Here is a 26629-nt window from a genome sequence, read left to right on the forward strand (position 1 = left end):
AATGCCAAAGGCCAAGATTTTGGAGTAACAGATATTTGAGATTGTCAGCGGCTTCCTTTTTTCTGGTTTAAACTGCCACCGCAGAGCAGCACTGTCGTTTGTTACAATTTGTTCCGCAATCTAGCTTTACCTGCTACTGCTACTGTGTGTCGTCTCACCACACAATCTCCTGTTCTCTTCCTCCTCCTCATCGTTCTCCTCCACCTCATCCTTCTCCTCTTCCTCCTCATAGATTGGCACTAGTGGCATACGGCAGTTGATCACTTCTCGTCCATTCTCTATTTTACGATCATCACTTCTTTCTTTCTTCCACCTTTTGAGGAATATCGATCAAAATTACAGCCGGCAAAATCGACAGCAATTTACTTCGCTTGCCTTGAATTATGATCGTTGCAAAGAAACTCATTACTTGTGCTGTCTCTTGTGTTTATTGAAGAAAACCAGGTGAGGACAGAATCGACAAGCACGAACGTAAAGAAAACGTCGAATATTGGCCAAAGTACATCGGCCTAAATAGACAATAAATGACCTGACGTCCACTACATTCTTCTTTATTACACTACATCCTAGTTTTTATTGCATTCAGAATTATGAAAATTGAAAAATTGCAAATTACATGTCCTAAAAATGTATTGAGCATAATTTTTTCATCCAGCAAATGTTTGACAGTTAGTTTCAATGTGAGGTAACTAGATACATCCAATAACACTATCAATATAGATTATTCTCCTGGATGATAATGTCTGAAATTCAAAAATATTTTCATAATATTTTGAAGTGAAATCTCCTTCCTTTGGTATCGAACTAGCTCAGTTCAATGAGAAAGTATCGTATTTCAACACTGAAATGTTGTTCTTTTCAACACCTTGAAGTTCTACAACTTCAAAGATGTTACGATGTGCTTGTGATTTAATGTATAACCACAGAAACAACTATTTGTGTACACTTTGCAGGACTTGATAATAACAATAAGCACGGTATATCCTTGGAACTAGATCTTAATTAGCTGCTTTTTCATGAAATAATTGATTTCCGTTGATCAGTAGGCAGCTTGTTTTCCCAATTCTGATCAGCTACTTGTACCTAATTACAAGAATGCTTGACGATTTGTTTTTTGGTAAATCAATTAACCTTGATTGCAGCTAAGTAGAATTTTCCTTGCATTTCCCGTTTTTCCGTTAATCTACTTAAACAGTAGATTGAAGAGCCAACACTATGAAAATTCAACAGAAGTTAAAAGTAACAGATATTTGAATCTAACGTAGGTTGAAGCTGACAGAAGACGGAATCGTACAGTAAAAAATCAAAATTTTAAACTGTGAGAAACGTTAGTTAATGAAAACTAAGTTATTAGAAAACTGCAGAGTTAAAATTACACTAGGATAGGTGCAAAGCTAACAACAGTTAAAAGCTATTTGAAAGAGTTGATAAAACTATCACTTCAGCAAAGTGTAACCACATTTTTTCGATTGCTTCATAAATTCATTCGAACATTTCTGCCCAATTCAATCCTACTAAATTCAGATTGTGTGAAGAGAGTGAAGACGATTTAAGGCCGTTCGGTACACCTTTTTTTTATTTAAATTGGATAACCTTTTTCAATATAATTGTTAAGATTATTATAAGAGTGAGAAAAAGTGGCAACTGAAATTTTTAAGTGGTCTAATAAGCGAGTTGTTGAAGTGCTAACTTTCCAGATTCCGTTTTCTTTCCAGATCATAAACGGTTTCGACTACATTAACAGAACTTCTCTTAAAAATTCCAAAAATGTATTTTTCCAAACTAAAACATTTTATTCCCCGTATCGTTCATAAATAAAAAAGTGACATTTTTTGTTAATTTGATAACTTGTTTATTTTGGCATTAATCGCGAAAAAACGCATATTGGAACAAAGCCAATGTACTGAATGTATTAAAAAACTCCAATGGAAAATTGGAAACCGTTTATGATCTGCAAAGAAAACGTAGTTAGCACTTCCAGCAACCCATAACTCGCTTATTAGACCACTTAAAAATGTCAGTTACCACTTTTTCTCACTCTTATGATGTTAACAATTATATTGAAAAAGATTATCCAATTTAAATAAAAAAGAAAGTGTACCGGACAGCCTTAATATAATTGATACAATAAATAAATTGTTATCATTTCCAATTATAGTATGTCACAGAATAGTGGTACAATTATAAATGAATAAGAATAAGCGAATTTCACGGAGATATTTGCCATTGGTGTCATTTATCGATAACGTTGAATTCGTCTTCTGGTTCATGCTGTCCATTTAACAATAATCACAAGATTGAAACCATTCTTTGGAAGAGCAGAAATACCATACTGGATGTATCCAACCTTTACAATTAATTATCCTATATCTTTGATTCCTGGATCTACAAATCTATTATTCATTTATGATCTGGGAATTACAATCTAAAAATTACAAAATACCATCCATGATCTAGGATTCGCAATCTTCAAAATATCTAATATACCGTATTATCTGTCTGTGATCTAGGAGTAACAATTTTGAAAATCTCTGATGTATGATTCTTTGATCCAAGATTTAGATGAAGTTCTGATATGTAAGATGATGTACTCACGCTTCTTCTTGGGTTCGTCCTGTAGCAGAGCGTGATGCATGAGCGCCTGCTGATGCTGTGGAATTTGTATTTGTTGGATGTGGTGGGGGGGCATTGCCAGAGTGCCGTGCTGATGCATCGGCGTCAACTCCATGCTGATCATAGCCACTCACGCCACCTGTCAAAATAACACCAATTCACTTCAGATGAAAAACAAATCTTTGAACTTACTTTATATACTTTGAATAAGTCACTAATGACATACTATTACTTATTACTTTACTTCAGATCACACGTTGAATTCACTTTAGATCTAAAAACGTTGAACTGGAAAAAGAAAGCTATAGATTGATGTATACTCTAAAACTTTTCTATTGAGAATTGGACATCAAGTAATAGTTGCATGAGAAGAATGGCCGTCATAAGTGAATAATGATGGATTATGAAAATATGTATTATCAAAGATTAGGTCAAACTATACTGATTTTTGAATTTTTTTTTAACCAACTACTTCAGTTTTCTTGTTCATCTGTCACTCTCTTAACTTACTAATTCTGTTTTTTAATCCCAGAGCTGTCAAATGTGCAGGTTTTATTCAATTTTGGTTAGAAAAATTCTGGTTTCTTCCTTTTGTGTCGAGTGATTGATAATTGTATATGCTGAACACCCTCTGAGAGTATAGAGTAGAAGAGAAGGCTTTTCAAGTCAAATTGAAGAGTTGATACATCATGAGTAGAATCTACAAAGTGTCTCAATCGTCAATTATTACCTATTAACACGTTTTTTCTCATCTTCTTCGTTTTCGCCAAATATTTAGTATGTGAGTAAGGTCAAGGATGGGAGAACAACAAATAATTTAGTGTATTATGAGAACTTAAAAAATGAGAAAGTATCTGAACTACTGAATGCTTATTATATTTTATCCAGGTGTATTCATGTACATTTTATTAAAGTAATAGTTCATTTATTAAGATAATAGTATCTGCACTGTTTAAGAATATCCGCTGTATAGAGTGCATAAATGTTGGCTCAGCTCTAAGTTTCAATTGAGAGAGACATCATGGGCGTATCATAATTTAAGTGATTGTTCATTTGTATATGCAGGCATACATATTCAAATATTAATAAGAGCTGCTTCCTCACATTAATCATATCATATCTCATTTGTCTTCCATCTATAATTCATGGCATACTAATGTTATACACCTCTCTATATCTCAGTGCTCATCTATAACACATCATGATAAGCTTGCAAAACAAATATTGATAGATGTTTTTGCAGATTACTAGTGCATTGCCAGGCTCAGCGCTCAGCCTTGCAACTCGCATTGCATATTCATTAGCTGCCCTTGTATTGGCTGGTAATAGCTCTGAGCATCTTGTTCTTACCTCCACGCCGATTTGAAATTGAAATGAGAATTACATCTAACAACTCTCGTTGTTCAGCCTAATGAAAATGGGATGGGATACTGGTCATGATGATACAGCAAATCCATAAACATGGATCTGATTATTATTTCCAATCAGAGAAATGAGAAATCAAATAATGTTCCTTGCTACAACATCTGTGGGAATTTACTTGGAATAGATCAGGATTCTAAACATTTTCCAATGCAGTCACATGCTCACACCCTTTTTCTCCATCCCACAGTTATACAAATTTTCAACTTGGGCCTTATTTGTTTCTAAATAGCCAAAAACTTCAAAATTTTCCGATCAATGTCTGACATTATCTTAAACAAAAAACAACTCTGAATTATTATTCATTTGTGAGCCACCATTTCTATGAAAAGTCTGTGTATTTCTTAGGAGACGTGATAAAATAGAAATACTTTTGATCCGTTGAAATGAACATCGATTAGAATCAAATAAAAAATGAAATAATTATATGCAAGGCATAATGTTATTTTTCTAAAAAGGAAATTGGTCTACTTCTGTGGAGCTTCAACAAAGCTCTTTATATGAGAAATATATTGAGTTAGGAAGAAATTTCAAAGGTTAGATTATGATTGGAATCATAGTTGTATTTGGAGATAGAATAAACGAGGACGAGCCAAGCCCTCCAACAATATAACAAGATCGATGCCCCGTTTTTCAGCTCCTCTTCGTTAGATTGACTCAATTTATGTTTGAAGCGAATGCTCTAATTCAAGCAGTCGGTAGCATACATAGCCTCACACCGGAATCGAAATTTCCAGTAACAAGCGCGAACCTCACAACACTGGTTGCGAATCTTGTTAAAACAACAGCGGGCGTCAAATAGCTATTAACCAGCATATGGTCAGCGCCACCAACTATAGTTATAAATTATATGGTTGTTGAGTGACTGTATATAGATGAGACCGCTGATTATCTCATCATAATAATCAGGCCTGGACGCTGATCTGCGATAAGATGTTGCAGCTTCTCTGGCATCAGGCGAAGGACGCGAGATTGGATCCGCAATGTATCACAAAACGCAACGGCTTTCTTTGTTCTTAATCGAAATAATGGAGCTGAGCAATTGCGTACTTATGGCTTCTTATCAACTGCTCTATGCACACGTACAGAGCCTACTTTCGAAGTCAGTAGTGATGTTGTTGGTTCAATATTTTATCATGCTGAACAGTAATCGTAATTTACAGATATTTTCTAATACGTTCTTACTATGTGGTATTCCTCTCATTTACCATATGATAGATTTTTCTAAAGAGCGGTACAAAAGTTGAGATCCAATTGTATTTATTTAGTATGTACAGGATAAGGGGATTGAGAAAACTATGAAATTATCTACCAAAATCAAGTTCCAAAACCTAAGAGATATGTTGGGGGAGCTTGGGATCGTATCATGCTTTCAATCTTATAATAATTTATTGATTGGGAAGATCGCCGCATTATTTATTGCTCGATGAAAGTAGACTATTGCGATGATCCGATGTATAGTAACATGTACACTTTCAACCAAATCATCGGATATTATACATTGCACTATTGTGTCCTGAACGATTGCTGACTTATTCCTTCATGAATATTGTGAGTAATATTTCTTCAATCTCAATTGCACATTTCAAAGAAAGTATGTTGATTATTCGATAGAGAACATAATTAAAATAATATAAATTTATCATGATCGTTTACTCTATCTAGTCCATCAAAGAAGCTTCGCCTTCTTCAGCTACACCAATACTTAAGTTTAATTAGCTGTATAATATTACAGGGTTCATAAGGTGAAAAAATAAAATTGGAATCTCAAAAGTATGATTCATATAAATCGAGTTGAAGCCGTTGCAACTTTTTCCTCACTCACTTCTTCCATTTTAGAAGACATACGTTTAGATCCCAATTAGTACACCTAACCAAGGTGTTGAAGTGAATTACATTCAGTTCGATTTTGACTATTAACAGTGTCGAAAAAGAGCCGATCTCCACAGGTAAACAGGCTCGACGGGAGAAATTATACTGTTATCGGAAATCTTGGAATAGTTGAGTGTGAAGAGGTGAGTGAAAGGGTGGGTGTGGGGTTTACTGTACAGGGCGGGCGTTGCGCTCATTTACGATCGCTTATCACTAACCAGGCACGCTTCCGTCTGAAACACTATAGTCGACGAAAATCTCGGCTCAACTCATTACAAAATAAGGCGCGAACAATAATGAGCTTGCTACACTAGCAACAAGATGATTTCGACGAGATGATGGAAGTTTAATCGCAGTGGCGCTCATGCTATCGCTTTGGCAAGTCCAACTACCAACTCAAACTAGTTATATTCCAACTAGACACTGTTTTGAAGCTTGATAGACCGATGCCGACGTTTTTTCTATCTGAAGTGACCGACTGTTATCAACTCTCTTCGTCTTGCTAACAATAATAAAGAATTGGTAGAAGCAATAAAAAAGGATCGAAGAATAAATGGTGACGAACGATGAAGCATATACACCTGATCGGGTAGTCCTACCAAATTATCTGCTTTCTTTTCCTCAAGTTTGAACTAAACTGTAAATTATAACCTTCAGCCGGCCCCGCTCGAGAAAAAACTGACTTTAACAAATCACGAGCTACTATTTTGGTTTTTTGGCATGGTCGTGCTGAGAAATTATTGAAAAATCCCGTTTCATATGCTGAGAGATTCGCCGCACAATGTTATGTAGGCACATACTATGCCATCAACAACAATAATTTTTCGGTATAGAGCCTAATTTATTGATTATTTTATGTATAAATTTGTATTGCTTCAAAAGTATAGTCACAAGAGCTCGCATTCATGCTAGTTTCAAATGAATAATAAAGCATGAACTTATGTGTCGTCATAATTTTATGATATTGTTATCTACGTTTGATCCAATAGTTAATTTGGATTTTACTTGAACTTGAATTTTTACTATGGTGAATTATTCCCTGTATATGATCTCGTATTCTACCTTAAATGATTATGAGCTTCCCGGTTGTTCTAGAATCTCCATCTGTAGGGGTAGTTGACTAATTTTGCATGAGAAGAAATTAAACAAGAACCATAAAGTTGAGAATAAAAAAAACTTGAATAATGAAAAATACATATTCATGCCAAGTCATCTCAACTAAAACAAGCAAAGCGATTAGTCGTTGGAGGTTTCCCTATCTCTTCCACTGATTAGGCTACAGCTAGCTGAAAAAGTAGCACCTCGTTGCTACAAGCGACTTCTCCAACTGCAAGAAACAACGAAAAGTGTTCTGCACGCCAGATAATAACGTTCCGTGAAATGTAGTGGACTTTCACTCTCCGGCTTAATTAAGTTACAATGTGCAAGCACTTAGGCTCACCAGTAGCCGTTACACATTGAACTAGCACGATCGCAGCATGGTACAAAGGTTAAGACGGGACAATTCCTACCTGATTGTCTTTACTTATTGGTACTTTCCTTTTTCGCCCTCCACCATGTATTTCAACTCTTCATGGTTAGCCATGTGAGGAATTGGTTTATGACTGAGGTTAGAACAACACAAGTAGGAAGTTAACTGAAAATAATAATGAACTTACATAATCATGAGTAGCTATTTTACCATGCATGATCATAATTATTATGGAATAAAGAGTAATATTCTGTTTAACTATCAATAAGGATCAAGAATTTCAAAATAAAAATAAAATGTATGTATTATTGTTGAAATTATTTATTATTTAAGAAATTATATTATACGTCAGGTCTTATTGTAACTAATAGGTCATAGCATGAAATTATATTATTGACAAAATGGCAGAAATTAATTATAATAATCTCAACCTAATAAAAATTGTACAAGAATATTAATTTATTAATAATTTAATTCACTGAACCACATGGTAATTAAATCTCTATGGCAGGTCTAAGCCAATCACAGTGCATAGAAATAGCACCAAGACGGTGATCGTTTGAAAGCAACACATGTTAATCTATTATCAGACACCAACCCTGCCTTATCAGTTACACTAGCACGTGTACATTGTATGAGAGGAACTATGTCTAGAAGATTAAGCAGTTTTAAGGATTACCTAAATTAAATCATTATTGTAATTAAAGGAATTGTATTCTACTGCTTGCCACTGACGTCATGTTTACGTCACAAGCGTTCTACCAATGGCAAATTTTTATGCAAATTATTACATTGAGATTCTGAGAAGCAAGGTCTAGCCTAAAAGCTTAGAGAAAAGAGCAGCACTTCCCTTTTGAAATCCTCACCGTGCAGATCTCTTTTTATAGTTACCAAAGACCTATTTGTGAAAATTTCTTGTTCGATTTTAAATGTTCTATTTGTGAGCCGATATTTTAGGCCAATTTATTTGTTATTCGTAAATTTCTGTTCTCATCAATCGATAAATTTAAAAGCTTAAAGTAAATTATCCCTTAATTAATTCGGTGAAGGAGATATTTAAATTAAAATTCCCCACGTGCTGAAACCGAAGCCTGGATTGCCGCCGATCAAACGATTTTTGATCTAGAGAAGAAAACCACGACTACCAAGGAATTTCACGTGAGTTATAAGTCATAAGGGGCCCCAATCTACGCTTCGAAAATATTTCAGTGCAGAAAAACATAAATTTTTCTTCGTTAAATTATTGGCCACGCCGACAAGCGCTTTAGCATTTACACCTGATCGGGTAGTCCTACCAAATTATCTGCTTTCTTTTCCTCAAGTTTGAACTAAACTGTAAATTATAACCTTCAGCCGGCCCCGCTCGAGAAAAAACTGACTTTAACAAATCACGAGCTACTATTTTGGTTTTTTGGCATGGTCGTGCTGAGAAATTATTGAAAAATCCCGTTTCATATGCCGAGAGATTCGCCGCACAATGTTATGTAGGCACATACTATGCCATCAACAACAATAATTTTTCGGTATAGAGCCTAATTTATTGATTCTTTTATGTATAAATTTGTATTGCTTCAAAAGTATAGTCACAAGAGCTCGCATTTATGTTAGTTTCAAATGAATATTACAGCATGAACTTATGTGTCGTCATAATTTTATGATATTGTTATCTACGTTTGATCCAATAGTTCATTTGAATTCACTTGAACTTGAATTTTACTATGGTGAATTATTCTCTGTATATGATCTCGTATTCTACCTTAAATGATTATGAGCTTCCCGGTTGTTCTAGAATCTCCATCTGTAGTTGACTAATTTTGCATGAGAAGAAATTAAACAAGAACCATAAAGTTGAGAATAAAAAAACTTGAATAATCGAAAATACATATTCATGCCAAGTCATCTCAACTAAAACAAGCAAAGCGATTAGTCGTTGGAGGTTTCCCTATCTCTTCCACTGATTAGGCTACAGCTAGCTGAAAAAGTAGCACCTCGTTGCTACAAGCGACTTCTCCAACTGCAAGAAACAACGAAAAGTGTTCTGCACGCCAGATAATAACGTTCCGTGAAATGTAGTGGACTTTCACTCTCCGGCTTAATTAAGTTACAATGTGCAAGCACTTAGGCTCACCAGTAGCCGTTACACATTGAACTAGCACGATCGCAGCATGGTACAAAGGTTAAGACGGGACAATTCCTACCTGATTGTCTTTACTTATTGGTACTTTCCTTTTTCGCCCTCCACCATGTATTTCAACTCTTCATGGTTAGCCATGTGAGGAATTGGTTTATGACTGAGCTTAGAACAACACAAGTAGGAAGTTAACTGAAAATAATAATGAACTTACATAATTATGAGTAGCTATTTTACCATGCATGATCATAATTATTATGGAATAAAGAGTGATATTCCGTTTGCAGCAAGTCTTCTGAATTTGGAACATAATTCCCTGTCTTTTATTAGAAAAACATCTGAATTATTCACTCAAAATTATTCTCTTTCAAGATTGAGAAATTCTTTCAGGATGAATATTACTAGTACTACCATAGTAGCAGATATTATAGTAGTAATTCATAAATGAGTTGTTTCGAGTAGAAATTTTACGGAGGTGATAGTAAATTAGCCATTTTTGGAGAGTTTAATCAGTATATTCATTATTATTCACATATAGTTCGCTTGTTATGTAGTTACGAATAACATCCTACGAGTAGAGTCGGATTCAAACTTTATCTAACTGAGAAATTGATTGATCGCATAATCATCTACATTCCTGTGTTGGAGAATTTGAGGAATTTATTATCAATGTTTCAAGGTGTGGATGGAATTTGAAATTCCATTAACTTGATAATCCAGTTGTGATCTCATGTATATCCTGGGAATAAGTATTTCCTTCTATTCCAACTCAAACTCTTATCTGTGATGAAGAAGCATAAGTTATTCCCTTGAAGATTTTTTTGGGAAGTTATTGTAATCCAAAGCTCTACTTGATCAGTGACAAATCAACGTTGGTGATCAATATAGGGTCAATCTGAACAACATAATTTCCATGAAACTAGCACCTCTGATTGAACATGTCAAGGGAGCCACTTGTCAAGGTTGTTCCAAGTGCAGCACTCCAGCTCCTCTCTTTTCAACAGCAATATTGTGTACGTTTGTTTTTTTCGGCATGAATGAAAGAAAGGGTAATGCCGAGCGGTGGCAATTGCCGGCTTGGATAGATGAGTGCGGGACCCTGATCAAGGCTAGCCTTACCTGGCTGCGGTTAGCCTAATCACCTCCCAAGACAATATCAGGCTACAGAGGCTGAAGGCGCCTCCCTTCAGCCTCCCCCCCCCACCCACAAGCCAAAGTCTACCCATCCAGCCAAGTTCAAAAGCACCGATTTCAAATCCCATCACAGTCTCTATTTACTTTACACGTTCACCACAGCGCCATCCGTACAGCCATTCAACTCATTTCCTACTCAATTTTCAACTCAGCTACGTCTCGTCTCCTTTTACTATGTAATTGCTATTAAACTGCCAGCTATTCCCTCCACATTCAGAAATCTATCTAATAACGAACACAAACTGTGAGTGAGTCTAATCACCACGTAGGGTGCTCTCCTTGTCTATTCTGCAGAACCATAGCCTTACATTAAATAAGATAGATTGTGAATAAATGTATATCGGTTGAATACTTCATTAGTTTTTGAGAAATTATTTTCTTGAACTGATAATACTTTCATGAGGTGCTTCACTTGTTCGTTAATCAGTCTCCTACTCAAATCCTACTTTCATGAGAATTAACAACAGATGGATATGTGACGAAGATGAATTCAACTCAAAATAATGCTTCTGAATGTTTTGTGGAGCAATAAAGAATCAAATGTCACAGTGATCTGGATAAATAATGTTGTAGATGACGAGTTAAAATATAGTGCCAGAGTTATAACAACCGAAACTGTTCTGTAAACTTAGCTTGTTAAGCCAGTTACACAAACATCGATTTTTGAACGTACGGTTTTTTGCCGTCCTTATAAATTATATCATATTATATTAAGCGAGCAATTTCTGTATATATCTGATTATTTTTATATCTGGTTATTTATGTTTTACGGATCTCGAAAACTGATCTAACGATTTTCACGAAATTTGGAACATAGTAGGTTTATGAAATGAAGATTCGATTGCACTAGGTCTCATTCTTTGGAAAACTCGCTGAACGAAATTAAAAGAATAATTCATCCTTGGAAATCAGATGATAATTTCGTCATCTCTCGATAACAGAAGATGCGTGTGTCTGTGTAGGAGAGAGACAGAATTATTTCCAGCTGTGTAATCATAATCAATCAGCGAGAAATTTTATCTAGCTAGACAATTTTTAATCGATTTGATCAACATAATCTGATTTGTTGACATGACATGATAATCCTCCTGAACTAGAGTATATCATAATTTTCAAAGTTGATCATTATTTGACAATTTCGAGTGATTAGTGGAGTTATTTTGTTATTCAATTTGTATATAATCTAAATTATAATTTTTTTGTTTCCAAATGTTTGAACAGAAAATTGAACCTGAATTCAAGTGTATGGAACATAACCAACTTTCTGGACTATTTATAGTGTATAAATCAAATTTCGGGAAAAAAACCGTTTTGGGCTGTGCCTGTTAGTACTTCCCCAATCATTTTAAAGAATTGTGTTCGGTTTATCAAAAGTCAATAAATAAATAACGAGTGAAGCTCGGTGCCCCGATATTAGGAATAAACAGATGATGTTTGTCACGTTCTCTTTAATCTGATAGAATTCATGGACGACAAAAAATCGTACGTCCAATAATCGATGTGTGTGTAACTAGTGTGTGTAGTAAATCCTTATAATGCATCCAAAGATATTCAGTATTATCACAATTTGAACCTATGCATCAAAATATTTCAAAACCTTCGATATCCACCCTTTCCTTTGTGTAATCAAGATTATTCGATGCAAAAATGTAGTTCATATCACAAGAGTTAAGGTGAATCCACAGTGATCAGAAAATGTAACAAAAATAAAATAGCAGAACTAGTGGAGCTATTACATCATGATCCACGATTCGCCTGGCACTTGGATGTGGAACTCGAGTGGCAAATAACTTCTCTGCCCAGATAAAATAATCAGAATGCAATCAGATTGAATAAGCGCTCTCGTGTTTTGGTGTTGTACCGAGTATTTACTATTTTGGAAAATCGATTGCGCTTATTTATTGATTTCGATGTTGGGAGAGAGAGTTATCTGCGAGAGTGAGTAGATGATTTGTTTTGACAACATTTGTTTTAAATAGAGAGACTCGTTGCCTTTTGTAGCCGGAGGTGAGTATTGCTGAGTCGTAAATTAGTTGAAAACGGGAATTCTTTCGATGATCGTGGCTAGTGTTTGTGGAGGTGGACTGTGGTGAAACCTGCCGGAGCATCACTTGCGGCGGTCGCTTGTGACTGCGCATGCGCGAGCTGATACCAAGATTCGAGTTGGTTTCGTCTGCCCCGCTGCAACCCTGATTACATGGATGGAAAACTGCACTGCCTGCACTGGACGGCGAAAGTTTTCCGCAAATGGTTGTTGCAACACACTGCCAGAGTGCCAGTGCCAGTGATTGATTGGATCCGCGCTGAATATGAATAGAGACCATCTGGCACAGTTTGCACTCGGACGAGATTATATAAGCGAGCCGATTGTATCTGAGCTGAGAATATTGTTATTTGTTGCATTTTTTTCCAAAGTGCACACTAGTATTTAGATTGAGCCCAGTGCCGCGGTTCCTGATTCAAGGGCTATTCGATTGAAAGTAAATCGATAAAAAACTTCTAACATCTCAAACTTACATAATTCAATTAAACGTGAATTGAGAAATTCACATTATGTATTCCCCAAATTGAAGTAACTGTTCTGGGTTTGAAACTTGAAACATAGAGATGATGAAGTACGTTTTGGAAGAGATACGGTATGTATTGTTATTGTACAATATACATTGTAATGGCTAAGCTTCACAAAAACTACATTATGAATAAAATTTCAATTCTTCACTAAACAACTCATTGGAAAACTATTCAGAGAATTACATTCGACTATATTCACAGATGATACTCCTGAATATTCTGTTTCCTATCACTATAGCCATTACACAATTCTGTTTAGTTCGTTTAAAATTAAAACTGACTGAACAAAATATTGCTATAGAAGAAAAGATATCATACATGATGATAGAACAGAAACAATCAAGTACAAATAATGAAAAGAGTTCTTAAAATTGATTTTTCATATAAGTGAATCAGGTATAGGTCTACTTTGATGTTCAAATTGATGCTTCTTGACAATATCACTCTGGATTGATTATTATCATCGTCTCAATGGAACAACAAGAAAGAATTTGTAGTAAACTAGAGTGTTAAAGGAAGCTATTTTCATGACATAACTATGAAACAAAAGTGATATGTGCTCCGTATTCGTGATCAAGGTATCCAAAATCAGCTCACATATTGATTGACTACAGTTACTTGGATGGTGCTATGTACACTGTCCAGCCTCCGAGCGCAGATCGGCAAGAGCAGTGACTATTTGGAGGCCACATCGCTCCACTGTCCAGCATCGCGCACCGAGCATCGAACCGATGTTCTCTGGCAACTTATTGGAATGCCGCAACCTTGCCGCAGGCTCTGAATCCAGTGCAATTCATTTTATTCTGTCAGCGTTGGTTGAATGTGAAGAGCTCATTTTATTCATAAGGAATGCTGTCAATTTGAGAATCACTTCATACTGTCAGTATTGGTTGAACGGGCAGCACTAATGTTTCATTGCTAAGGAAAGCTGACAGTTTCAGGTGAATCTCTCTATAGAGAATTCTTCGGCTGTCATACACTACACTTTTCGGCTTCATTTCCATTGTTCGCTTTTATTATTATTAGTAGCCGCGGCTGCCACCGGGGACTACTAGCGCTATCTGCAGAGCTGTGACGTCATCTCCGTTTCCGGCCTGTGTTGTGATTGTTCCGCCAGCTACGATTAAAATCCTCCCTCCTCCTCCTTCTCCGGACTCCTCACAACCTCCTCCTCTGCCTTAGCTTGTTGAGCCTCTTTCGCAAAATCCTCTTGACACAATAACCAGAACAATAATTGTAATTACAGTGACTGAAATTGTCGCACAGTTTTCCATCAACGGCACTTTCACGTCGCTTACAAGCTAACGTCATCCTTTCGTTTGATACTAGAAAAAGTTCTTTTTTTGTGATATTTTCTTGAATTATTCATGATAGATAGAAGTTGCACATCAATATTGGTAACAACATCTAGAACTTACTCGCATCTCACTGATAACAGATATAGTTATAAGGTTATGTATTTTGAACCAATTTAGGCTGAGCGACATCATCACCTTAGCTCTAGGTTAGCCTCTAACCTTACAACTTGTGTTATGAAAATCTATACGTAGTATTATTTGTAATTATTAGCTTGATCATTAGTCTACATAGATGTTGAGATTTTGCCACTCAATTGGAATGTGGATGATGGAACGCAAATATTTTATACCAAAAAGTGAAGGATTCAGTTTAGAAGGCCTATCTGAAGCATTAATAATTAATTTAGATTCTGGAATGAGAAGCTGTCAAGATAGTAAAATCAGCTCTTACCAGAATGTTGGAATTCTTATTTCAAGTAAAGATAATTAGCCAGTCAATGATATTACCACATGAATGATCTAATGCTGATGGTTCTGGCCCTCTGACTCCATCCTTTTTCAATAGATTTTTAGAAATACCTACTCATTTAAAAACTCAATTGCAACTTGGATTACTGTTCATAGAATTGTTCAAATTCGTACATATTTACTCATATCTAACTATATCATTACCCCATACTTCTACTTACATAAGGAAGGAATAAAAGAAGAGGAATGCAGAAATATTGGAAGCTTTCAAGGATGAGATAATTGGATCAGAATTGATTTTAATCTTCGAAAACTATCAAGATCAAGTATGTCTCTATTGGAATTGGAATGCATGATAAGATATTGTGTGACACTATTTATTGGATGTAGACACAAAATAATAAGCTCAATATAATGTTTAATGTTGTTGAAGGGATGTTTGTCATTGAGGACTGAGGCGACCAGCCGAGAAATAGACTTACATGGTGGAGAGAAACTAAGTCGTCAAAGGGGCCGCAAAGCATAGTACTTACGGCTTGTTATGTAGGCCCGTGCTTTATGCGTGTATGGAGACACGCGCTGATAGATCTATCTATTACTTAGCATGTACGTCCAAGCATGCTTATATTATGTATATATGTACTACAATATATATGTGTATTCTTGTGGGGCGACATGCTCACAGGACTCTTGTCCCAATCAGATTCACTTGAGCCTGTCAACCTTTCTTATGAATAACACCGATGATTTCCATTCACCAAAGGCTGACAGTTTGGAATGAATCTCACCATAGCATCTTCATCAAAACGCGCTTACAAGCCGAGAGCCGAGCATTACAACTTACATTACTCATAACCACCTACGATTATGCTCTGTTTGCTTCACCAGTTATTGAAAATAAGTCGAACCGGTCCCACAGAGCTGAACGATTACCATCGGCTTGTACATTGTCGGCTACATGCATCTCGTCTTGTTTATCTATTCCGCGTGAGCACCAATAATCCCGTCGATTGCCTGTCTGCGGCTCACACATGCGCATTCTCTCTCACACTCTTTCCTTCTCTCATTCTCTTTCACACATACACATGAACAGAACTAAGGTCTCTCCATATTTATCCATATCTGAGCCGATATCATCAAAGTATATCGAATAAATAATATATGTGTGTGTGTAGCCATTTCCTATTGTGAACAAGATTGTCCAGTTTCCTCGACAAATATATTCATAGAAGTTATCACTTTATTACTAGCGCCTATCCGATAAGCATTGTTGGTGTAGGTCTGCTCTGTTTTCGCAAAGTGCTGAGTAGAAGTAATATGATTTCTATATTTGTCATACGATTTTATAGATGGTAGGAATGTGTTGCCATATCTCTGTTGGTAAGAGCATGGAGTAACGATACCATGTATCAGTAGATTGATGGTAAGAGCATTTGATTTCCACTCCTCTAAGTTTTGTATTCTCATTTATAAGATATTTCAGAATAGATATAATTAATGTGACATCTTATTGGGGAATATTAAAAATATTAATCGACTTCATCACACATATTTTGTCCTGTAAAAGTTTATTTCAATATGAACTGGTGTCATAATGCTTGTATATAATTCTCATACTACTCAATAAGTAATATCAAATGCATGAAGACTTGAAATGTATTGATTGACTTGAAAGGGGTAATTACTCCAGCAACTTCATCTACTGTAATAATAATAATAATAATAATCATCTTCTATCATTCAACTTATTTGTATCTTGATATCATTCATCAAAACAACAATAATATTTCCACTTCTTCCAAGGAGTGTTACCTAATCAGGTTTACCAGAGAGTCAATCTTGGTCTAGAGGTAGAAATCTAATTTTTGATACTGCTCTCTTACGATAATGGCTACCAAACCATTAATATGATTAGAAACTCCACTCTCCATAAGGTTTGTTTATCCAAAATTTCCACCACATAGATCAACGTCAGTGTATTTAACGCCCAGCCAAGTGTTGAGAGCTTGAATATCAAATCCATCCCCAATAGACAGAAATATGACTTCCGTAGAGCAATACGTTTCCAACTCAATCGTGCCATAGTGTTTAGCAACAGATGATGTGCTAATTCAGAAGTATCTTAAACGGTTTCGCGAGAATATTTATTTGAATTTGTTTATTGGCTTTTGCGTTGAAAATATTACAGCGGCAAATTTAATCTCAGACGCCGCTCTCAGCGGGATGCCGCATTCAGTTAATGAATCAAAAGTATTAGCGGGACAAGATGAGTTGAGCCGAGCTGCATCGTGTAAATCAGTCTCAAGCGCTGTCTTTCCCGCTCACGTTTGCATTAAAATGTTCAAGGGAAGGATGCCACCTCCAAAGAACCATTAGCAAAAATCTGCCGAATGGAAAGTTTATGGTCTTCGCACTTTTCTATATACTTCTGATAGCCGAATAAACAACTTCGAATTCATTAGAAAACGACTTGCAGCGAATAGATTGACTGCAGCTTCATAAAAGTCCAAGGATAAATACATTGTTAACTATATGTATTCACTGAAATAAATAAATAAAATGAACAGCAAGCTGACTCCTGATTCACTCAAGTTCTGTAAGCCTATGTCCTGTCCTAGTTCACAATATTTTTAAGTCAAATATCGCAAAGTCTTCGCTTTCTAGTAATCATGCAATTTTGGAGTGAGTTTTCATTTTACACTGGCTTACAAATCTACAATTGCCGGATGAATTTTCTATTTCCTGCATTGGGAATTCGAAAAATCACGAGCAGACCTACGCTATTTCTATATTTTTATCACCTATATTAAACTTATCTCAAACAAGAACTAAACAATTCATCCAGGACTGAAATTAAGTAACAATGATCAAACTATTTGACATTGCTCCCTCAAATTGACATTGACTTGACATAGAACATTAATTCTCAAAAGAAAATAATTTTCTATAACTTTAGATAATTTTCAACAGAATTTCTATTGAAAATAGAACAACATCAAGTAAATAGTAGTATTTTAGTAACAGTAATATTTTTGAATATTAATAAAATAAAATTCTCAATTGATTATGCTATAAAATACTGTGGAGACTCTTGCTACTGCGAATATGTGCAACAGAATAAATAGGAGAAAATTCAATGAATCAGTGATATTACAATCAATTCAGTACACGTTTTTCAGTCCAATCAAAACACTATCAGGAATTTCCCAAGAAGACTAATACGATCTCACTTATAAATTCTTAGAATTTTCTCTGATCAAAATGATGGTAAAAGTATTTATCTTCTCAATAGGCCTATTGCATATTGAATAATCATTGCACGTTAATAAAGAACAGAACCCAAGTGAAATAAAGGTTGGTTTTAATCACTGTAGACACAACTTGCGATGGATGGCAGCTTGCTAAGTTCAAAATTTTTGTGTGAAAGTAAGAGAATAACGAGGAAGATAGGATGCAAGAAGCTAGTAAATTTGAGAATGAAATGTGAGCGCGCGACATGCTTTGACAAGATACCTGTTGCACTGAGCTCGCGTGAGGCAATCAAGGGAGAAAGAAAAGGTGAAAGAGAGATGTAACGAGAGGGACTGAGTGAGAGAGAGGGCTAAGGAAGAGAGTGGGAGAGCACCGTAAACAGCAGTCATAAGACCGCACACTGAACTTTGCCCTCAGCATTTGACGAGGGTGGAAGATAATCCTATTAGAAAGAGAGCGCAGCTTTTTATAGGTATGTATTCGACAGAGAAAGGATACTGTATGTGTGATTGATTGTGGCTCTCTCCATCGGCCGTTGAAAGAGTTACGACGCGAACTGGAGAACTCAGTGAGTGGTTTATGGAGAGTTTTTCATCAGCTGAGCCATGCGACAAAGTAAGTGAGTAAAGGTGGATGGATATGGATTGTTGAGCGGCGCAGTCAGTCACCTGACTCAGTCACTTTGACTGACTGGACTCCCTCTGCGCCTGTGGTCAGTCACAGACAGGAAACTCCCAGCTATCATTAGCTGTGCTTTCCTCTTCTTTATCGCCACACCGCTGCTGCTGATTCTATTGCTATTGCTTCCAATACGGACTTCTCTGTGCCATCCATATTCGTGCATTTCAGTTGCGATCACGTGACCTCTACTGTGCATAGTTTCTGATACAGAGTTCAAAAGCGCTACATTGGTGACACAAATATCGTGTGATGAATTTTGAGGATGATTGAGCCTGATTTGCCAGTAATACAACTCGTAATCAGTTGATAAAGAATACTACAGCATAACTTTACTTTATGAGTAATCTTTTAATCTATAGTTTAATAATCTGATATTCAAGACTGGTCATCTTTCATCCTACTACAGTGAGATTAAAAAAAAATGCAATCCCTAATTGGAGCTGTTTTTAATACCTAATGCTTATTCTCACATCAAATGATAGAATTAATCATTCTATAATAGTTTATCACTCATGATAACCTTTTTCCCTTTTATGGAATTCCGTTCTCGTATGTAGGATGATATAGGTAACATATTCAACATGATTATTCTGTTTGGTTTAAAGTTACACTCTCCGTAACATATGAAGACAAATAATTTTTCATCTCCCATTTTCACATGGAAGCCACAAAACTCTTTCTGGGATGACAACAATGCGTCAATCCTATGATGCAATGATCATAATCATTATCTTCTGATTCAACAACAATGAGAAATGTGTAAGTCAAGGTTAATCATGGGAAAAGGTTTTAAATCTAGATAGAACGTGAGGGCTTTGCAGACGTTTTTAGTAGTCATTCGCTTGTTTTTGAACAGTGAATATTTTTTCGCTTTCTCATAGAGAAACATTGAGTTAAAGATTCTTTGAATTGGTTGCTCTTAATACATTTGATAGAAAGTAGCTCATTTAATCTCTAATCTCATACTTTTTCATACAATTCCATCAAGAAACAACACTCTTCATTTCAGGGTATTCCCACATAAGCATCTAATAAACGTAACTGAAATAATTGAAGTTCATAGATGACAAAATCTTCATAAATATTTTTACATATCAGCTTCATTAAACGTTTTATGACTGTAGGAACTCAAAAGCCTTAAAACTTGAAGATGAAGTAGATTCGTATGATGTGAGTAGTCAATGACAATCTTAACGCCACTTGTTCTATAGCAGCATCCTGACGCATCATTCTTTAACTGTCATCAGCCGAATGCAACTGGTCTCTTAATTTGACAGTTTTACGAGCGAAGTATATCTTCATAGTTCAACCTGATGAGCAGTGTGGAACAAAGGTGCTAACATTAAAACTATAAGCAGCCATATGTCGGGAATCTGTCCGTGTAATAAAAAGTGTCATGTTGTCGATAGACTCCTTTCTTTTGGAGGTTTTTATCCTTCCAGTGCTTTTGAAGCAGTTGAAGAAGTTCGCTTGGATACAATAACTCAGACACAAAGCTAGTGCCACTTTAATGATAATTTTTTCCATTGGTCAAGTACGAATAGCTTAAAAAAAACTGAAACTTTTTAGCGACACCATCACAAAGAAGCCTTCAAGCTCGGCCATTTTATGATTTCTTACATTTAGAACTTCAACACCATCATACTACCATAGATCATGAATCATAGTAGCTATGCAAGCTATTATCTTTCAAGTAAGCTTTACTAGATTTTTATAATTTTCTGCTCTAGTAGATTTATCGGATATATTGATATCAAAATGACTTAATTATAAATACTTTTGAATCATCTAGAGCAAAAATTCATAAATAATAAGGAAATTCTGGTAAAGTGAAGGTTGCTTGATATTTAATCGCTGATAGCTTCTTGACATTTTCTGCAAACAAAATGCCCAATAAGCTCTTTAGAAGAACTAAAATCTTGGATGGCAACTTCTACTCCATCCATATTCTTTCTTCCTTCTTCTCGATTATTCCCTCTCATTTTTCCAGATAGCCTACCAATGAATTTCTGTCAAACTCCGGTTGTATTATGCCTACTCAGAAATACTAATTAGGGATCTTATCTGACTACCAAGTAGCTTTTAGAAAATAATTTTAACACAATATCATAACTTCTAATTCTTGTGTAAGGTGAACAGTATAAGGTGTGGGAACTCTGAAATCTCTCATGAAATGAAATCGAAAATAGCCAGGGTGTTTGCACTAGATTGGTGCATTTCTCATAGCGTGAACCGCAATTTGGCAACGAAGGTCGACCCGGACTAGGCTGATTGAAACGTGAGATCGAGAGTGTAAGTTTTCGGAGTCTGGATAATCAGTCGATTATCGGCAATTATTGACAAAGCGACGAGGGCTCCCTGGCTCCCAATGCAGTGCACATCCTCACCTTCCATATAATCATCGGTGATATTTCTTCCGACTAGAGACCCGCTAGAAGCTCACCTATAATACAGATCCGCTAAGAGAGCAGAGCACTTATCGGCAGGACATTATAATTTTATATCTTCCGCTTCCTTCTAGCCAGATACAATCGATTCGTGACGTCACCTCGATGCATTGGCTCTTTCTCTTTTTATTATCGAAAATTTACAACGCTATGATACTCCTATTACCTTCTACAATTGTAAACCCTTTAAAAGCCTTATTACTTGATAGCCCCGTAGCTCATACTCGAAAACAGCTTACCGAGTCAGTCGACCCCCACAGTAATTTTGCATTCAGTTGCAATATGAGGCATTTACATCCATTATTTCACCTCTGAACGCGTGGTAATACGTGGACAATCAACGCATTATCACTCCTTGCATGTTGATGGATGACATGTGTTTGAGTTGCTGCCTGTAACTTAGCTATAATTTCTCCTGAAAATTTCTATACGTAATTGGAATCTTGGCATTTATGAATATCAGAGCATCAATTACCAATAACTTATCTGCACTAAATTCTACCATTATTACCATTTTACCTCATTCAATTCTTTATCCGATTAATTCCAATGAAGACGAAATTTATTGATAGGTATGAACTACAAGTGGAAACCCTTCAAGTTGCTAGGTGATGATTGTCGCTCACAAAAATATAATTATCGCATTAATGACAACAATTATTGCCCTGTTGATGTAGGAACACTTCATTGGGCGCGGTTCACTATAGTTGATATTCATCAGTGAGGATAATATGGGTCAACAACAACTTTAAACATTTAAATAACATTCTAGTTTTAATTTGATCTAACAAGGCTTCCATATGAGAGATGATAAGGTACAGGCATTCATTGAATTTAGCATTGAACATATTTTCAGTGTTTTCTATATTTCTTATTGCATAGCAGTTTATTACTGAAAAAATGAATTTTCAAGTTGTATATTGTATTATAGGCCAAATGATATAAAGGACATACTCTCTTAGAAGTCTCTCACGAAGTATGTGAAGAATATCAACCTAGAATCAGTGAGAAGAAATAGTTCAATCTACGTTGAACCAGTGAAACTAGAGTACTTCAATCTATGTACTTTTCTAATTCATCTATTCACCTACATTTTTACTGTCTAGAACCAAGAAGAATCATTTCCATCCCTCAATTAAACTAGAACTCGAAACTAAGACGCCCGTTATCGATAAGGTTGCTTCTTGCAAATTCGACGCAACTTCTATCTTGGAATCCGAATCAGACTGGTTGAAAAAATGGATGTTTGAAATGCCAACAGGCTTCGTTCTTCCTATTAGAGAACATTAAGTGCATTGCTAACACAACTGAAAGAGGAATTACCGTGGAACATTTACGGCCTACGTCAATAATTTACTTTTTACTTCATGAGTTATTTCCTTTTCCACATTTTTTCTATTCACACCTGCTTTTTCAATCGTTGCAGCCACCCAAGTAACCATCAGTGATGACTCCATGGTATCAATTATTTCTCCAATTTCATTTAGCTTCAATAAGATTGTATTATTAAACAATTCTTATAAAACTGTTTTTAATAGTCATATTTTTGAGCTTATTCTCATATTACCACTTCTTATCAATCTCATCAATTGAAGAATTTGATAGTCTACTTGAAACCTGCTATATTTAATTTTCCAATCCAATTCTGAAATACCTATATCACACTTGAAATGAAAGTTTACCTACAGAAGGATGCTTGGATTCGATTACATTATAAATTACATGTCACTACACCTTCTTATTTTCAACCCACTTCAATTTACTCATACAGTAGCGAGAAAAAGAACATGCATCCTGCATTATAAATAAAAATATGAAATACAGTGTGAATTATTTCCTATAATAGCTCATATTATTCCTTTTTTCAAAAAGTTTTAAATCGATGAGCTACTGGAAAAATCTGTTCAATTTTGCTCCGTAATAATAGTAGTTAGTAGGCCTATAGTCGCAAAAGTTAGCACAGGAAACATTTTTCCCAAATCGTGGGAAAGTGTTGGTAATTTTCGGCGAGATGAAAATATATTTTGCAATAACCTTGAAAGAAAAGGCTGAATAGCTATCAAACAACTCCGCACACCTGTTCCTCCAGTAATTTAGCCATATCCCAGCCTATTTTAATGGCGCACACTGGATTGGTTATCGGAAACAAAGGGAGCTGCACAGTAGACCTGTGCTGTGCAATTGAACTGAGCCCTTATCACAGGATACGGGAACCTTGAAATTTTAAATAACCCACGGCTGACATTACGCGTCCAAACAACAATGCACACAAGTGTGTTCATTCTTTTCCTCACATTCAATAACAAGCTTTGTCGACGAATTACTGAAGATTGAATCAATATTCTCCTTCGTTTCAGTCACCCATTTATTATAAATTTGTTGATTTGGTGTTTTTATTTTTGTTATCAGATTTTCATTGCTGAAAGAAATTGGCGAGTGTGGTTCACTTGATAGTAATTATTTGTAAAATATTTTTCACTTTCTTTCTTCATTCAATACGTAAATCATGAAAATGATAGGGAGAAAAAAATAAGGTGACCTCATACTATTCGTCTCCCAAATTTAGATAAGGTTACACATAGTCCGAAGTAGGTTAAGTCTTCTAGTTCTTCTAGCTCACTTCACAAAATGTTCAGTCCTTAATTATTTTCACAGAGTAAATTTTTAAATTTAGATGCTTTAGAAGCAAACATAGAATAAATATTTCACATTATTATCACTAAAATAGGAAATATTCACAATAGTATAAGCTCTAGTTTTTTTTATAAGAGGATGATAACCAATCATTATATTCCATTATTCCCAACCTTTTGACAGGAGATGGTAATACTGTACATTATTTAAATTTGAACTTTATCAAGACAGTTGAATGAGACATCTACTAGAGAAATTGTCAGGGAGCATGCATTATAATCACATGACATTCAGCTTTTCTCACATAAGTAGACTACGAAGTCACGTTTGAAATAAAATAATTAGATGTCTAAATAATCAATAGAATAATTATGTCATTTGTTCAATTGATCAATTTTTTAGTCCTTTTCAAAGGAATGTGAATTCATATTGAGTTCTGGAACGAGCAATGAATCTGAAGCTACTCCCGAAAAAGGAATAGCGATTCCAAGATGAGCTAGAGAAGCGCACATTTAGAAACAATGTGGATTGTATTCTGATCAGATTGGAATGCTGAGTATCGAATACACCGTGAAATATCACATGAAATCCCGCCCACATCAATAATGAAAACAGTATTCTAGCGGGCTTTGCCATTGGTATTTCAAGATTGAAAATTAATCATTTTTACTCAACAATGAAATTGAATGAACTATATGAAATCACTTCACATTCCAGGATCTCAAAAGTATTTGGAAGAATAGGACCTCCCCACTTCTATTCAAAAATAGATCAGATTGGATTCCTACTATACTGCTTCAAATGTCTCAATAATATGTCACTGGTCACTGTCACTGTCACAAGTTGAATGTGCTCCGAATTTAACTTTCTTCTACAATAAAATCTAATTGGAGAATTATCACAATCTTTACCAATAGTAACTATGTTAAAATAATAGCATTTGTATGGTTGATTACTTCTATAGTTGAAATCGAGTAATCGTTGTTCACATTTGCCAGTCAACACTGTTTCTCCTCAAGGATGTATTGATTTTTATTCATCACAGGGATACTTAGGATCATGATTACTAAACGCATTCTGTATAGCATGATGTATATTTCAATGAAAATTTCAAATGATTTGAAATATTTTATACATAATTATCTTATACAGAATGCGTTAAGTAATTTTGAATTATATTCCTAAGTGTCCCTGTGATGGATAAAAATCAATACATCCTCGAAGAGAAACAGTTGACTGGCATATTCAATATTCTCTCTTGTCGAAATGAATAACAATTCCATTCACACTGAAGTCATATTTTTGCAAGAATTCAACGATATCTGAACGTTTTGGAATGACTACTCACTGAGATCCATCCTATAATATCATAAGAATAAATATAATAATTAGCTAGGGAGAGATCAGCCCACCTTTCTGAGAAACATGAAACCGCTTATAACACAAGAAAGGTGGATGATTAGTCAGCCACCGATGATTGGGCTGGGAATGAGAAGACTCCAACAACATCGACTACAACAACAATAACTGCGGTTGACGTCTCCAGTTGCAGACAGCCGCCTGCGATTTGCAATTAAAGTTCATTGTCAACATTTCTGCGACGGAAGCAGCTCACTGCTTTGGCGGACCACCTGCGCTAAACCACCCGACAGTATTCATGGCAAACACATTATTTCACAGAATCACCCTCTCCTCATAAGGCTCTATCATTTATCAACGACTTCAATCACTCATTGCTATAGTGAGGTTCACGTTATAATGACAGTGGGAAAAGATGGGAGAACATGGTTGCCGATTCTCTATTATGTGACTCCATTTTGCCACAGACTGTACTAAAACACTGTACTCTATATAGCCGTAACTCAAATCATCCCATTACATTTGATCATTCTTTTATTTGATAATAACCAATTTCATGTAAAATAATATTACATTCATCAATGAAATACCCCTTTTCATGATTTCATTTAAAGCTTACCTAAGATCAGATTTTTATTCTCACACACACTTGAAATCTGGGCGGCTAGTTTTTATAGAACAATCTTAACTTTAAATCAACAGAAATTAAGATATCCTGTAGGTATTCTATTTTAATTTCTCTTAGAAGTAATAGCAAAATAGAAATCACATTTTAAGTGAGATAATTTCAGTGGAAATAATATTCTGAAATAGCCTTTCAATATTTACACTGGTACCGGTAACTGAGGCCTGTTTGTGAATACGGACGGTCAAAGTTACCCTATAATATTAAACGAGCAACTTCTGTTTATATGTTTAGATGATCAGATGTTTGGATGTTTAGATGTTTGGATGTTTAGATGTTTGGATGTTTAGATGTTTATATGTTTGTATTTCACCGGATCTCGAAAACGGCTCACCATTCTCACGAAATTCAGAACAAAGTAGGTTTATAATATAAAAATTAGATTGGACTAGGTCTCATCCCTGGGAAAACTCGCTGAAGGACATTAAAAGGATAATTATTATTCATCCTTGGAAAAACAGCTGATCTTAATTATTTCGTCGGCTGTTGGTGATGGAAGTGAATGAGCGAGTACATGTGTGTAGGACTGTG

The 26629-nt window shown here is 35.5% G+C and overlaps 1 protein-coding gene across 4 annotated transcripts in view; it reads right to left on the reverse strand.

Annotated features, from left to right (window-relative positions):
* The window catches only part of LOC111046291 (paired box protein Pax-5), a 160126-nt gene that overhangs the window by 130132 nt on the left and 3365 nt on the right, over window positions 1-26629 (reverse strand). For all 4 annotated transcript variants that reach the window (XM_022331805.2, XM_039421213.1, XM_039421216.1 and 1 more), the window contains exon 2: window positions 2596-2752. In XM_022331805.2, coding sequence (XP_022187497.1) covers window positions 2596-2737 — 142 coding nt within the window. In that variant the 5' untranslated portion in view covers window positions 2738-2752. The remainder of the gene's footprint in view (window positions 1-2595; window positions 2753-26629) is intronic.

This window comes from Nilaparvata lugens, chromosome 2 (assembly GCF_014356525.2).
Source record: "Nilaparvata lugens isolate BPH chromosome 2, ASM1435652v1, whole genome shotgun sequence".
Taxonomy (NCBI): Eukaryota; Metazoa; Arthropoda; class Insecta; order Hemiptera; family Delphacidae; genus Nilaparvata; species Nilaparvata lugens.